Source organism: Rhynchophorus ferrugineus, unplaced genomic scaffold, assembly GCF_030347505.1.
Source record: "Rhynchophorus ferrugineus isolate W39M unplaced genomic scaffold, kcgeb_rfMv2 rfM8, whole genome shotgun sequence".
NCBI lineage: Eukaryota > Metazoa > Arthropoda > Insecta > Coleoptera > Curculionidae > Rhynchophorus > Rhynchophorus ferrugineus.
In genome coordinates, this window is record NW_027472587.1 from 9,733,763 (window position 1) to 9,750,472 (window position 16,710).

The following is a 16,710-nucleotide window of genomic DNA, read 5'->3' on the forward strand; positions in this document are numbered from 1 at the left end:
CTCTCCAACCACCTGTAGAGCTTATTCTTCTCTACTGCAGACTTTTCACAGCCCATTACAAAAAGTTTCGTTTCAATAGCGAGTCACAAATGGAAACTGAGCTCTTAGTTGAGCTGATTAAATTGTTCACTGTTAATTCATAGTGAATTAAAGTATCGAGCTTATTTGCAATTTAGAGTTACGTCAATAACTTGGTCAGCAATATAACTTTGACGACATGAAGCCACGGAATTTTCGACAAGCCTACGCTATGTTTGTTCCAAAAAAATATGAAGAAAATAACTTTCGGCATCTTCATTTTCGAAGCATTATAGCTTTGCGCCAAATAAACGCTAAGTTTATATTTGGATTGATTTCTGGATCACTATTCTTCAAACTCGCTGCAGTATGATTTCATTCAGTAATCATTGCTGAGATATGGGGCTTTAATATCATTGCTTCTATTATATTTCATTATTCCTATATATATTTTGCCAAAGGTTTGACCAACTCATTGTTTATATACAGGCATTTTAAAAATGTACAAGCTCCAAACATTATTTTATGGAAACAGTTTCGATAAGAGGTAGTAAGAGATGTAATTGTCTGTATTCAGCTAGATACTGCTATGGTTCTGGTTGAGTGGAAAAAGAGGAAAATAGGAAGCACTATTTTAATTAAATTGGGCTCAAGAATACTATACAATAAGGGAATATAATAATAAGTCAACTTGCAGATTTCAAGCGAACATATCACAAATTGTTTCATAACTGCTATCATATTTTTATTAAAAACAAATTAGTATAAATAAATATAAATATACGCCAATTAAAATACTGATATCAAGTCAAGTCTCATATAATTAAATATTTGAGAGAAACTTATTACTAAATGTAATTCACACCTAATTATATTTTAATTATCACTAATGAAGCATACGTCATATACACATGCAACTAAAAGTATTTAAATTTCGTCTTAAAAAAATTTATTTCCAGTGAGCGTTTTTCTCAGTGAAGCTTTGAAATATCTAACCGAAAATGGAGAAGTTATTTATTTTGTTGCTGCAATTAGTTGTGTTGTTTGTTGTCGTTGCTGGAGTGAGTCCAATCATTTATCAGTTTATCACACTTGATCTTATCCGAAAATAGCAACTTTCTTAATAATATGTCATCTTGTAGGAATTGACTGCGGACCAGCGCAAGCAATTCATTGTATTCCAAAACGAATGCATGCAGGAAACCGGTGCTACAGATGACATGATCATGAAAGCTCTAGCTGGTGTTTTCAGCGACTCACCAGTGTTTAAGAACCATCTAGTCTGTATGGGTTTGAAAACTGGCATAATTGATAGTGATGGAAATTTTCACAAAGACATATTGAAGAAAGGCATCATGCTAATCGTTAATAATGAAGCCAAAGTGGACGCTATGCTAGATAAATGTCATGTACATTTTGAAACACAGCAGGAATCGGCTTTCCACTTAATGAAATGCTTATATGAAGAACACTTCGGCGCTTAAATTCGAATGCATGCCTAATTAAAGGTATACTATTAATAGAAGAATATTGTTTAGATCGTTGGTAATGTAGAATCATTTCGTAATATATTAATTGCTGTTTATTTCGTCTTTTTTTAGTACGATAACTAATACATAATAGAGAATAGTATGTAATTTGAGCACCGATAACTATTAATGAAAATTCAAAATTGTAAACAACAATTAAATAAACTTACTGTTAGATTCGATGGTTTCGATATTTCTCTACATAAAATAACAGTTCTCATTTAGTATAATTGAGTTATTCTGTGTATACAGACGCTAATCAGGGAACGTCAAAATTGTATTTTCAAAACTCGTTACTCTTGTTGTTTAGTATGCCGAAATATATAGCCTAAGCACTTCAACCATTTTTATAAACTTATGGTGATGCTACTCATGTGAATATTTAATACTTGTGACATATATTATACATCTCTCCTACATATTATATGATTGCAGATCTTTTTGTAACAATACGTTGCTCATTCTGTTCAATTAACAAAGCCAGAAATCTGCAAAAATCATAGATAAACCATATGACGAACTATATGGACAGCAATATTTTATGGTTATGAATATCACATATCATAAGGGAAGAATTGAATGAATTTCTAGTGTTGAAATGGTTGGAAATGGCATCTTCAGCCAGTTCGCGTGGCATATTAATGCTTATAAGCCGTTGATTCATCAACTGCTAAGTTGCCTACAAAAATGTAAGAGTTTTATATATGTTCTCGTCCAATGATTCTTGGAATTTGTTATATTTAATAATACTTACACATATACGTGCATTCAGAAATTTAATTTGCGACCAAAAATAATAAACACTAATGGAAATAACTAAAATACTAATCGATCGTTAATTCGATTACGAGAAAATCAAGTAAAGTATTTGTGTTAATGGTAATTTCGAATCACATTATAATTGCTGACCAATAATTTTTACGAGGACCAAAATATGTTTAGTAAATGTATTTCAATAATAACAAATATTTTGTCCCAAATTTAGTGCTAGAGAACTTTCTTTACTTTTATTACTAACAATGCCAAGGATAGGGCATCCTCACTTAAGTCATCGAAGTCAATAAAATGTGCGACTAGCTAGCTCACGTGCAGAAAACTCTATTAGGTTATGTTATACCGGTGTAAAAACAATCTAAAATGTACTAGTTGTTTCCTATTGTCCTAGATCTACAAACATTTCTTTGTGAGATAAAATATAGTCAAAATCTTCAACATAGGATACGAGGAGATTTAACTTACAGACAATCGACAAAGCGGTTACTGTTATTTTATGTATAGAAATGCCAAGACGATCCAATTTAACGAGACGAGATGTTTAACACTTCGTTACATTAATTCCGTATTTCCACCAATACCTGATTAACATACATGCACAATTTTATAGAAAATTGAGTAAATGTAATGTCTTGTTTCAATTCCTATTTACTCATTCAATTACTATTTATAACTTTTGAATTGATGTTTAAGAATGTTAAGGACTCTATCTAGTTCCTGTCGACAAATATAACAACAATATATTGAGCCAGCTTGGTTGGCGCAATGGTTAAGGCGATAGGACGGTACACCTACTGTTGTGATATTCGCGGGTTCGAAACCTGCAAGGGCATGGTCGTATATTCATGTTTGTCATTGTTTAATATTTGTGATTATCCTAGGTAAGACTGCAAAATCCGACTAGGAAAATGATCTCAGTTACGCCAGTAACCAGGCTGGGTAAGACCGGATGTCTTCTGGGATGCTTTCTAAATTCATCACATGCCAGTTAGTAGGCTTAATACCGAGGACGGTGGTTCGGATCCCACGTTAAACAGTATGTCCAATTCAGAAAAACCCTCATTGGCAAAAAGGAGACTTTAAAATATTTTAAAAAATATTGACATTTCCGATTTCTTTAATTTCTTTTAAGCAAGCCGATTTGTAACTACACTAGCTATATAATATATATTCTGATACGTTCGTTAATTATCTTTTATAAATAAATATTTACTATGACCTACAGAAATCAAGGATTACAAGAGACAGCCAGAAACTTGTTGTTCAAATAAACGGCATCATAAATTCTAGATTCGTTTAAACAATTTCACGCTACCTGATTTTACTAAAAACCATTTAATTCTTTGACATAATTATACAAATTATTTGTCATCAGCTTATAACTAAACATGACATCATCCTCTGATAATTGAATACATTTTAGTAGTTTGGAAATGCGATCAAAATATAATGACTACCTTTGGATATAAATAAAAAAATCCCATGGCTTCACTGTACATTGCAAATTAGTCTTTGTAGAAAGAATATATTGAAAAAATATCGAGTAATGAATAATTTGGTGGTTTTATTACTTTATATTGGATATTTCTTAGTCCAAGCGGTAAGTTTAAGATATAAATATAATATGTACTTAAGAGTTCAACAAATAATATCTGGTGATATTACTAAATGTATAATCCGAATAAACAACCATTCAAATAGTAATATGATTTAGTTATAAATTAGTAGAAATATAAAAACTAAAATATCCATTAAGCTCCTATAACGCCATACTGTAACTGATAACATTATGCTACCTACACCAGCTCAAACGGTTCAGTACTCCTGAGTTGTCTTGTTAGATTCACGTTGTGGACAATCTGAATTGCACTGACATTTTTTGAAAAAAAAATTATTATTTAATTATTACATTGTTACTAGTCTTTTCCGTCTAACTTACAATTTGTCTTTATGATAACTTAAATTTAGTTATATAACTAGGAGGGCCCATCGGCCCTATCTCAGTCTCTGGTGAAATAATGTTTATACATGTCACTTCTGATTTTTTCACGACACTACACAAGATCAAATGGTTTGATTCTTTTGAGTCTGTGTCCTGTTCTGGTGGTATCCAATTGTTGCAATATTTCAATATTCGTATGAGAATGGAGTCTTTCCTCATGCCCCCTTGCAATTCTCTTGATTTCTTGACCGACTGTGGGTATCTGAAGGTCTCGATGTAGGTAATCAGACCTGTAATATTTGGGTGCACCCACAATACCTCTCAGGACATTGTTCTGAAAAATTTGTATTTGATTTATGTTACTCTTTGCAGAACATCCCCATAATTGAACTCCGTATGTCCATATAGGTTTTAGTATTTGCTTATATAATAGCAATTTATTATGTACTGATAATTGTGGTTTTCTTCAAATTAGCCAGAATATTTGCCTATATTTCAATTCCAGTTCTTTTCTTTTCTTCTTTATATGATCTTTCCAGTGAAGCTTTGCATCAAGTTTTATTTCGAGATATTTAGCGTTGTTGCTATATGGAATGAGAGTATTATTTAATGTTATTGGCACTTGTACGGTCTGTTTATAGGTGCACTGCATATGTACAGATTTACTTTCATTAATTCTTATTTTCTAAGCTTGTGTCCAATTATCTATATTGTCACTTGCCTGTTGTAATTCTCGTGGGGCTTTTTCACTATTGTCTCCAACAGCTATAATCGCAGTATCATCAGCAAATGTAGCAATCGTAATATTCTCCATTTGTGTTATATCACAAGTGTAGAGTAGTTAAAACATTGGTCCCAGTACACTTCCTTGTGGTACACCTACGTTAGCTTCTTTTATTGTAGAGTAAGCTCCCTCTTGTTTGACTATAAACATTCTGGTTGTAATGTACGATTATAATAGTTCAGTATTTTGTTTTGGTAGCATTTTCTGTAGTTTATGAAGAAGACCTTCATGCCAAACCTTATCGAAGGCTTGTGCTACATCTAAGAATATAGCTGAGCATACTTTTTTACTTTCGTAGGCTTTTTCAATAACATCTGTTATTCTGTGGACCTGGTCAATTGGTGAATGCTTGTTAATAAACCCGAAATGGTGTGTTGGTATTAGTTTTTTTCTCTCTACTAATTGCATTGTCATGATGACGTAGTATTTGAAGTATCTGTGACTTTTGATTTGATTATTTTACAACAGAAAAACAGTAGTCAATTAATTTGTATTAAGCATATTTATTTTGATATTTTTTAGGATCTCACACCACAGCAACGTGAAGAACTGTTCAAAGTACAAATCGAATGTATGGAGGAAACTGGTGCTACGGACGATATGATAATGAGTGCATTCGCTGGGAACTTTTCAGATGATCCGATATTCAAGGAACACTTGGTGTGTATCGGACGAAAAAGCGGTGTTATAGATGCCGAAGGAAAATATCACAAAGACTTGATGAAACAAGGTTTGATGACGTTCATCAATGATGAGGATACTATCGACCAAATGCTGGAAAAGTGTTATATAGAGCAGGACTCTATCCAAGAACTGGCTTACCGAATGACAAAGTGTTTGTATAATGAACATTTCGGTCTGTAATTTTGTACTGTGGCGTTATGTAAATATTAATTTATATGTAAGATGTTTAAAATTAGTAATAGTACTTCTAAAATACATTTCATAACATATAATAAAATAGTTTTAGACAAAAAGGTTTTCATAACTTGTAACATTTTACATAACTGAAAATATAAATCACTATTTAGTGTTAATTACATTAACAGTAAGGTTCATGTTTCAAAGTAATAATACGATTTTGTGAGCAATCTTAGTTTTCACGAGAATAGCTTGAATACAAATAGCAAAGGGTTTAGCCAAAATAGAAAACTTCGAATATAAGAAAATAAGACCTTATTTCGAAAAAGGTGTTTTTAGAATATATGGGCATTTCGATATAAATGAATGATTCTAATGAGTCACAATTGCAACAAAATGCAATATGACAAAACTACAAAACAAGATATTACCCTTAGTAAATTTAACTTTGATCTATGTCTATGAAAAGTGGTACACATTTTCTTTGTATTCAAGGATTAAATTTACAAAAAATCATCAAAATGAATTTAAAACTATAAAAAATTCGTAAATAAAAAAAAACAGAAACAAATGTCCGATTGTCAAACGGAATCTACCATTACACGTGCCATGACGAAAGAGCGACAGCTAATATCTAATAACATCATCTAATATCCGTTTTAAGCCCGATCAATTACATAGTAAACGATCATCAAATCATTGTTTGTTTCGTTCGGTAATTATCAGGGAAACTGCACTAAATATATACTGTCGAGGAAATTTTAACTGATAATTTTAATGTCAACCAAAAATCGATTGTATATAAAAGTAAATGGGTCGAAAGAGGATGCTCATTCAACCGTAATAGTCTTGGAAAGCAAATATGATCGTGACCAAAACCAGTTTCGTCTTCCTGGTTCTAGTTGGCTCAGTTATTAAGGTAAATCATTTTATTTTTTATAATTCATACATAACGCCTAAATGGCGGTTATGGCTTTAAAATGTTATTGCCAAAATGTATGAAAATTTACGGTTAACTCTCAATTAATTAGGGATTTTCAATTAAATATCAAGGCATAACACGATTCTGCATTTTTGTATCAAATGAATGTATTTAAATAAGGTAGAAGAAACTATGCGATAGTCACATAAAGTATGCATTCAATAAACCATAATATTATCAGCCGTTATTTCATATGTAAATTTGTTAGATACAGTAGTGGAAAATGCAGCATTTTGCAAAGAAAAATTTTTCAATTAACGTGATGTTTGTCAGATATAGATCATTCGATTTTTATATAAATCACAAAAGAAAACACACTACACTAGTGGTGTATATAGCATATACTAATCATGTAAGGACAGTCTGTAGTTGATGCCATTCAACACACTATAAAAAACAAATTAAATAATTCTTTTTTTTATTAGATTACATTTAATTTGAAAAAGGTCCTATAGCGTATCGTTAACAATGGAATGAAAACACATTGGAGTGCTGTTTTAAAATATTGAAATTATAAATAATGATTAATTTTTAAGTATTGAAACAAATGTGTAGATCGTTTTACACCACCATTATTCCGAATCTAAACAAGAGGCTGAGAAGCGGTATAAACTCAGCTTTTACGATTTTAAAGCAAACTCATATTCAGGATAGATATGGAAAAGGGATTATGTTCATGAACTGTCACTAAATTAGTAAAAAAATATATTAAAAAGTTTACTATAATTTTTTGAGAAATTGTATGCTAACATTCGTGAAAAGACTAAATTTTTAGAGGAAGAAAAAAAAATTTTCTGCCAAATTGAGTAGTTTTAAGTGAGAGTTCACAGCTTAAAATTAGTGATATAAAGTACGAATTGCTTCAACATCCAACTCATTTTCCTGATTTGGTTAACTCTGACTTAAGAAATCAAGTTGAATCATTTTTATTATAAAAGGGCTTTTATATATATATAGGTAAATATTAATTTCCAATGAAAGCGCATTACTTCAGAATGTCTCTACTTAAAATTAAAGATTATTTTCTGTATTTGTAATTGTTAAGGCTATCTTTCTATGAAATAAAATGTTTTAAAATCGTATAAATGAGCGATAAATGTAGGTTAAAAATATCGATTAAAAAAAGTGAATGACATCTTAAGATATACTCACAAAATTGACAAATTGTGGTTCTGAAATTGTTTTAGATATGCCATGTTATCGATTAATTGTTTCAAAAATTTGTTCGAAAAAAACGTACTTAAAAATGTAGGACAAAAGTATATTACTCGCTGTATTTATATATACCACCAATAGCAGGCTGTAGAAGGAAAAGGAGTTTATAGAACTCAGTCTGTTCATTGTATGATCTACTACTTTATTGCTTTTAGCATAGGTTTATTTTATTATTAAGAACAGTCCACCCGCAAAGGGTTAAAATATAAGTCTCATTTCGTTTACATCAAAATTTTGTTAATTGGCAACGTCAAACTAAATATTTCCGAATATTGGTACCAAAACCATGCTTTGGGCGAAAGAGTCATTTAAACAATGACCACACAATATGACCGCATCTCTTTGTTTGGACTGAAATGAAGCACAAGTACCACTGACTGTTCTTTTGAATTAAAGCTTCTTCAGTCCTCCTTTCATTTACCATAATGACCACAATCATTAGAAGTTTGTGGAATCAAGAGTAAATAGCCGTATTTTTCTACCAGTATATATATAGAAATAAATTCCTTTAAATTTAATGGTTAATTCGTTTCAGTTAACAGATGCACAACGTGACCCTCAAAGACAAAAAATTATCGATTTCCATGCCGAGTGTCTTGATGCCCACGGCGTTGATGAGGAAGCAATGATTGAAGCGTTGGATGGACACCCGCCAGACGATGATGCATTCTACATGCACCTCTTCTGTGCTGCGAAGAAAGCGAAGGTTATGGATGAAAATGGTACAGTTAACGTTGACAATTTCCATATCGACATGGCCCATGTAATAGATGAGCACAATATGGAGAATATCCACAACATCGTCAAGAAATGTTTGATACAGAAGGAGGACGTGCTCAGCACTCTGAGGGCTGCCGTTCAATGTTTCGTCAACGAAAGTCATAATTTGTAATGGATTTACTTATATCGTTGAGATAATAAGAAGCCAAATCTCTTGAATAAACGTTGTCATATATTATAAATTGTGTTTTAATACATATTTACCCAAATAATTAGACTGTGAATTATTTTTTGTAAAGTTTCGTTTGTAAATTCAAAGTTTTTGAATGGAATAGTAATAAAACTTATTCCTTGGTTGAATTGATAAATGTATTATCGTTTACTATATTAGAATGGCGAATCTAATAATTTAAAATTTTGATATATACATCTAGTCTAGTCAAAAGAGCAGTGATTCCATGTGATATCACAATGTTGCCATATTAACTCTGAGATTTAGTACATTTTGAATTTGACATATAACAAAATTCTAATCTAAATAAAATAATGAAGTTGTTTTATTATATTTACATTGAACTTTTTTCCATACTAGTATAGGTAGAGTTCTAGGAGCGTTTTTTATGTAGTGGTATCTCCCGAAGGCCTAATCCACCTAATTAACAATTATATATCTTAAGTAATGTATTTTACATTCATTAAAGAGCATATTTATTTTTAAAGCTTAGTTTTTGTTTCCTTCGCTGCAAAGTTTCCTTGCAAAGTCATTTTGTCGTTACTGTATTTCTCTTTAGTTTGTTCTGTTACTGCCTATATACATATTTCTTGATAAAACTAGATCTAATCACTGCATTCTCCTTAACTCGTTTGCCTTATCTGCAAAACAATTAATATTATTTCTCTCCTTATACATTTTAATAGGTGTTACTTGGCAACTTGGTTGAAGTATATTAATTATATACTGACCTTTAGTAGATTTCAAACCAACATTCATACAGTTTTATTCAATCACTGTCATTTTCGGAATCACTACTCAATTGAATAACTAAGCTGTTTATTTCCAATCTATCAAAAACTTTTTCTTCTTCAGTGTGTTTGATTAAGCTCATACAAACCGAAGGCGTTATTATCAACAATGATTCTTTTCATAAATCCAGACAGTTCTGGTTTGAATATCCTTCTCCATCTGAATGTCTATTGTAGTAGTTCTTTGCAATATCTCATATTAACTCAATGGATTAACTATGCAGTGATAGGAAGGAGGACTATGATATGATGTGATCTAAAATTTATCTTTTCTCACGCTTACTTCTAAAAAAGTAAATTACGTAAAATGCAATTAAATTTTTCATTTATATTTACTAAGCAACAATTTGAAATAGTTCATTCTTTAACATGGTTTCTTCAAAACTTATTTTATGTACTTTAAACCATTCCTTAATTGCAGTCTTTGTTGATGCACTTGTTGCGATCTTCTCCATCAGTGTACTATGATATGGTACATTGTCCATAACAATAACTAATCTTCCCTCCAATTTCTTTAAACGCTGATCTTCAAACCAGTACAAAAACAAGTTATGGTTAATTTCTTCATGGTAGTTACCTTTGAACTTAGAGGAAAACACTAATTCTGCACCAGGAATAAAACCATTCCTGTTTCTAGCATGAAGAACTATATGTCTGCAATGAATTATTAAAAAATGTTATAACTACCAAAACCTAATAGATAGATATTCCAATGTTTACTTTTTCCCATCAACTTTTGTTGTCTTTACACTATGTTATTTTCTTGCCATAAGTGACCTAATGTACCATTCTGAAATATCTATGTCTCATCTAAATATACAAATTGAAATAATAATTCTTCCTTGATTTAGCTATATGTTTTTAACGTTTGAATTCTTTTAAAAGCAATGTCTAGAAGTTCCCTTCTTGGGCTATTTTTACATCATTTAAATCCTATATTACCCAACAGTGTATGAAGGGATGTTCTACATCCCTCAAATAGCTGCATATCTTTCAGCTTTTTATGGACACTTTCCAGACTAACAATTTTCTCCGAAATAATTGTATTAAATTATGTTTCGATTAAAAAACTACTTACTGTTTTTATACATTTCGAATATTTGATCTATGATACAGTTAACATCAAGCTGATCTTGATTCATCACCCGTTTCGCATAAACACGGTTTCTTTTTGGTGAATTTAAGGTTATATTGTTTCTTATTTTTTGAGATAGTTTAGATAAAAACCTCAGCAATTAATATTTAACAGTAAGAATGCTTACCTCTCTAACACAATGTACTTGCAAGAAGGGGTCTCCATTATCTCGTTTGAAATAACTGATTACAGACGCAATCAGTTTTTGACTCTGACTGTGTAACGGCTTTGGCCTTTTAAACCAGAGTAATAATAAGCGGCCATTTGAAATTTATTAAAACAAAGCATTAAAACAACGTTTGCGGTTTATAATCCGTAATTATAATATTTTGAAGAATTTTTCAGACGTTTGACAAACGTACAGGTTAATGCAGATTTTTCCAGGCTCAATCGGTTACATGTTCGAACTTGTCAAACAGCATTCTATCTCTTTTTAAGTAGTATAAAACGATAAGGAAAACACTATCGGAGTATAAAACGAATTTACAACTTTCGACAGGCACATATTGATGATGTGCGTCTCTACTGTCTTGAATAGACTATATATAAGTTTTTTACTTCAACAAGTAGAATTTCCTGACTTATTAATCAGCTAGAATCGGATGTGGTCTCATTCAGGAACATGCAAATTGAAAAATATTTATGGCACACTTGTTGACGCTATTGCCTTGCATGTTAACTACTAATTCGGCTTGTTGAAATTACTATGTGCTAATACTCGTATAACAGTAATATTGTAGTGGTGGTAGTTTTACAACCTGCGAAGGGCTACAAACGTCATTAGGGCCACTACCCAAAGTCTGGATTTTCATTATTTATTATTTTATTCACGTTTTTAATTCGAAATTGCCTACTCTTTTTGTACCCGAAGTATTCCATTGACCTTAAACTGCTTTATTATTTTTGGGAAAACCTTTTATTACAATGGACAACCAAAAATATGAGAATTTCCAGTTGAGTAAACTGTTGATAGTATTTTATAACATACATATTTTATTATTTCTTTTAAATTTACTTATTAACAACAAGGCGTTCTTGAAATGGGATAAAAGTTGTTATGATACAGAAAAAAATAGCATTACATTAACATAATTTTCAAAACTTCCCCCTAGGCTTGCATTTTTTGTGTCTGTCTATACTCCAAGAGGAGCACCTTCAGGAGAGTAAAATTTTTTGAACTAGTCTCCCTTTACCCGGAGCACAGGCACATTTATACAAGGAGCTCCAAATCCGGTAGAGGACTTAGTTGTTGACATATTTAGTTGTACTAATACCTGTTTCCTATTTAATTTGCATTAGACGTTTTTACATACTTATTATTTGTAAATTTTCAATAGTTTATAATTATGTAGGCAAATATAAAATATCTATTAGTCTTTTGAAATATTCTATTGGGCTATTGGATTCTAGCTATAATAATATAAGCTGTCCAGATATGACAATTAATACGCATATTCCTTCGGTCCTCTCTAGAGGAAGAAAACCTCCGTCATCTCTAGCTATTTAAAAAAGGATGTGTTTAAATCAGATAGGGCTTTATTTGTATTAGAACAGGATTGAATAAAAATATTAAGATCAAAATAAAGGTTTTGTTTGTGTAAGATATAAACGTTTCATAGCTGATAGATAATAGGCATTTCGAACACTGGTTAAACAGCAAAGTGCCACAAAAAATGAAGTAACTAGGAGATAGCAACACATATTTAACAGGTCAATTGAAAAGTCCTCAGCCTACCATAGGAGAACAATTTTTTTGGCAAAATTAGTTCTATTTTTCATTCAACAAAATTCCCTCCAAGGGTGATACACTGATTATAGCGACCCTCCAACTTTTGGATACCATTTTTGTAGTACTATTTGTACTTTGCTTCAAAATAGGCCACAATCGACGAAAATTTCTACCCAATGAGCATTTTTTTCTGAGAACGGGAAATAGTTGCTGGCGGCAGATCTGGAGAATACGATGTATAAGGAAGCTATTCAAAGCCCAATTCATGGATTTTTACCATCGTTTTCACTGACTTCTGACACGGTGCATTGTCTTGCTGAAGCAGCACTTTTTTCGGCGATATCGTCCTTCAAACAATCTAATACCGCTATGTAATAGGCGCTCTTGATGGTCCTTCCTTTTTCAAGGTAGTCAATGAAAATTATTCCATGCGCATCCCAAAATACATACGCCATAACCTTGCCAGCCGACTGTTGCATTTTCTCACGTTTTGGAGCGAGGTCATCATGTGCAGTCCACTCGGATGACTGTCGATTGGATTTCGGAGTGAAATGATGGAGCCATGTTTCGTCCATTGTCACATATCGACGCAAAAACGAATTTTTAATACCGAAGTTTTATTACGCTTGGTCATCTTCAAACACTGCTCATCATCAACTCGTCGTTGTTTTTGGACAAAAGTGAGCTCGCGTGGCACCCACTTTGCACAAAGCTTTTCCATATCCAAATATTCGTACATGATATGATGTACACGTACAGTTAATATCTTTAGAGTGGCTGCTATTTTACTCAATTTCAATTTACGGTAATTCAAAATCATTTTGTGGATTTTTAAATATTTTCCTCGGTAACAATCTCTTTTGGGCGTCCACTGCGTTAACCGTCTTCGGTGCTCATTTCATCACGTCTTAACTTAGCATACCAATCCTTGATAGTTGATTTTCCTGGGACAGTGTCCTTCAAGAAACAATATTTTATCAACATGCGAAATTCCTTTTTATCCATTTATTTACAGTAACAAAAGTTGCTTCAGAAAGTTCAGAACAAAAGTCAGGCCAGGGACTGTTCAATTGACCTGTTAAGTTGTTGTTTTGTTGCTTATATTACAATGATAATTATTACTATATTAAGATCTTCTTTTATTTAAAATTGTAATATTTTTCATTAATATAATAACTTTTAAAAATAAACTCACCGCTTTCTTATCATCTAACGATTTCTTCATTATACAATGGAAAACACGACGCATCTCAATTTAAAATGTTAAAAATACACGTCGAAAGCAAATAAGAGGGAATTCATAATAATGTTAAATTAGTTCCCCCGCAAATTTTAATTTTCACAAAAAGTCTGGGGAAAAAAACGACTCGACGTACTCCCGATTCCCTTTGAATTTTCCTGCTGGCAAATCCGCAAAGGACAAGAACAACTGGCTTTCATTACGTACCATGTTATTTCCGCAATATCGCTGTACGAGGCATTGTGGTTTCCACCGTAAATATTTCGTGCCACAATTCTTGAAGTTCCTTTCTCGCAACGCTCGCTGAATAGCAAAGGAATTGAAATCAAAACTCTCTCTGTCAAACTTTATCTTCTACCGTTGTTATTTATTTAATACATCTACATTTACATAGCGGGCTTTCTAATTTAAGAGTTACATTCAAAGTCCACGATAAAAAATCACATTTTCTTGAAAATGTTTAATATCTTATCAATACTCGCCATCTTCTTTATGGTCACTCAAATGTATTGTTTAAATGTACTTAATTTAGGCACAATAGTATCTTAAACATGAAAAACGTATCTCCTCTGGTTCATTCCCTATCAGGTATTGTTCGCATAACAGTACTTTTAAATACATAGAAATCTAATAACCTATTTAGATACCTATTTAGATAAACCATACATTTAAACTCAGAATGATTGCACGCAATGAAGACTTATAATATCGGACCCTAGGAATCCTTAAGGTAAATGAAGAATATAAGAGTTTGTCAGGAAACACGAAAAAATTTATGCTAGGCGTCCGTAAACACCCAGAGAATCTGGGAGCTTGTGTGACAGTATGTGACCGAAGCTTGCGTAGTAAGTGAGAAAATTGAAGAACACCTCGCCATTGGATAAATCAATTGATGACTTGGTGATTACGAATAAATCAACGATTGGGAAACAACATCAAAAAATATTCAAACGCTCAAAAGCAAGTAGAAATGGATGGAGGAATAGAAAATAATGGATTCGTTTATTTATAAATTTCTTAATAATTAATTATTACATATTTATATTACTAAAATAAAAATACAGAATTAACTTACTATATTAGGAAAGAATCGGACCCTAGGAATCCTTAAGGTAAATGAAGAATATAATAGTTTGGTAGGAAACACGAAAAAAATTATGCTAGGCGTCCATAAACACCCAGAAATTCTGCAGATACAAAAGAGGAACCTCTCTGGGAGCTTGTGTGACAGTACGTGACCGAAGCTTGTGTAGTAAGTGAAAAAATTGAAGAACACCTCACCATTGGATAAATCATTTGATGACTTGATGATTAGGAATAAATCAACGATTGGGAAACAACATCAAAAATATTCAAATGCTCAAAAGCATGTAGAAATGGATGAAGGAATAGAAAATCATGGATTCGTTTATTTATAAATTTCTTAACAAGTAATTATTACATATTTATATTACTAAAATAAAAATACAGAATTAACTTAATATATTAAGAAAGAATACGAGTTAAACGACATGTATATTTATTTCCTTTTTCTTTTATAAAGCTCCATAAAAGCCGAAGCTTTTACGACTGTTCGGTAGACGGCCCTCTTCCAAACATGCCGTTCGTACACATAACTGTTTATGCAAAAATCTGTTGTCCCCAAAAGGTTGGCGATGCCGAAAAAAACGTTTCACTTAATTGCCGACTGCCGTGTTGAAATACGAAAAAAGTTTTTCTTTACTGTTGTTGTATCGCTCAGAAACGGTCGTAATTTAGCCGAAGCCAAGTGACGCAGCCTATTCCAGACTTTCATGGCTATGGCCGTATAGCGTAATGAATTGCACTGTAATTAGCAGAAATGTAGAACGGTCTGGGCCCCGAAATAATGTTGACGACTTTTTAGGTACAATAAAGTTTAAAAGAAACCATAATATCAGCAGCGTAATTTCTCAGACAGCAACAAAGAAAATATCGGTATAAAAATGTGTTAGATGATGGTGATAAGGCTATATTCTTGTAAATGCTTTTCGCAGTATTTTATTCAAAGAAAACAAAGTGAGATTATGAATTAACTTTTAAAGGCGTAACTTATGTTTAACTTGTCATTAGGCTTCATGCTTCAATATTTCAACATTTTTCTAAAGGTCAAACTCTAGTTTTGATAGAGTTAATAGATAGAAACATTTCAACCAAAAAACATTGTATACAGACGTTATAAAAAAATTCGTTACACGCGTACCTAATTGAAATCAAAAGTAATATTAGCCGGCTTGGTGGCGCAGTGGTAAAGGCGATAGGACAGTGCTCCTACTGTTGCGACAGCTGCGGGTTCGAATCCTGCTGGGGCATGGTCATAAATTTATGTTTGTGATTGTTTAAAATTTATGATTGTCCTAGGCAAGCGTGTAAAATCCGAAAAGGAAAATGATCCCAGTCACGCCAGCAACCAGGCTGGGTAAGACCGGATGATTTCTGGGATGATTTCCAAAGTTGGTCACTCGCCAGTCGGTAGGCTTAATGCTGTAGACCGTGGTTCGGAACCCACGTTAAGTCCAGTCCAGATAAACCCATATTTGGTAAAAGGAGACTTTAAAATATATTTAAAAATAAGTAATATTAGTGTGACTTTTGTTGCTGTACATTAGATGACAAATAACTTATATTATAACTATATTAACTTATGCATGTACGATGTTATTTTTAGCAGAATGCATGCTGAACTGGAGTCAACTGTCAAAGGGTTTTTAAGCGAGTCTGTAAAGCTATTCATCTCTGA

General features: G+C 32.2%; 4 protein-coding genes across 5 annotated transcripts in view; 3 read left to right on the forward strand and 1 right to left on the reverse strand.

The window, feature by feature from the left end:
* The window catches only part of Dpp10 (Dipeptidyl peptidase 10), a 226,586-nt gene that overhangs the window by 108,405 nt on the left and 101,471 nt on the right, over positions 1 to 16,710 (reverse strand). The gene's annotated exons all lie outside the window — the stretch shown is intronic.
* LOC143201511 (B2 protein) lies at positions 942 to 1,603 on the forward strand. Its single transcript, XM_076412631.1, has 2 exons — positions 942 to 1,079; positions 1,161 to 1,603. The coding sequence occupies exons 1-2, from the start codon at positions 1,020 to 1,022 to the stop codon at positions 1,500 to 1,502; spliced, it is 402 nt and encodes a 133-aa protein (XP_076268746.1). The 5' UTR covers positions 942 to 1,019; the 3' UTR covers positions 1,503 to 1,603.
* Positions 3,776 to 6,024, forward strand: LOC143201512 (B1 protein). The gene is made up of 2 exons (XM_076412633.1): positions 3,776 to 3,921; positions 5,570 to 6,024. The coding sequence occupies exons 1-2, from the start codon at positions 3,868 to 3,870 to the stop codon at positions 5,909 to 5,911; spliced, it is 396 nt and encodes a 131-aa protein (XP_076268748.1). The 5' UTR covers positions 3,776 to 3,867; the 3' UTR covers positions 5,912 to 6,024.
* LOC143201509 (uncharacterized) lies at positions 6,669 to 9,067 on the forward strand. Its single transcript, XM_076412629.1, has 2 exons — positions 6,669 to 6,827; positions 8,641 to 9,067. Exons 1-2 carry the CDS (start codon positions 6,771 to 6,773, stop codon positions 8,995 to 8,997), a joined length of 414 nt encoding a protein of 137 aa, XP_076268744.1. The 5' UTR covers positions 6,669 to 6,770; the 3' UTR covers positions 8,998 to 9,067.

Coding starts and splice junctions, on each gene's coding strand:
- LOC143201511 (XM_076412631.1), top strand. CDS start 1,020: ATGGAGAAGTTATTTATTTTGTTGCTGCAATTAGTTGTGTTGTTTGTT. Junction 1,080..1,160: donor TGTTTGTTGTCGTTGCTGGA/GTGAGTCCAATC, acceptor GTCATCTTGTAG/GAATTGACTGCGGACCAGCG.
- LOC143201512 (XM_076412633.1), top strand. CDS start 3,868: ATGAATAATTTGGTGGTTTTATTACTTTATATTGGATATTTCTTAGTC. Junction 3,922..5,569: donor GATATTTCTTAGTCCAAGCG/GTAAGTTTAAGA, acceptor GATATTTTTTAG/GATCTCACACCACAGCAACG.
- LOC143201509 (XM_076412629.1), top strand. CDS start 6,771: ATGATCGTGACCAAAACCAGTTTCGTCTTCCTGGTTCTAGTTGGCTCA. Junction 6,828..8,640: donor TAGTTGGCTCAGTTATTAAG/GTAAATCATTTT, acceptor AATTCGTTTCAG/TTAACAGATGCACAACGTGA.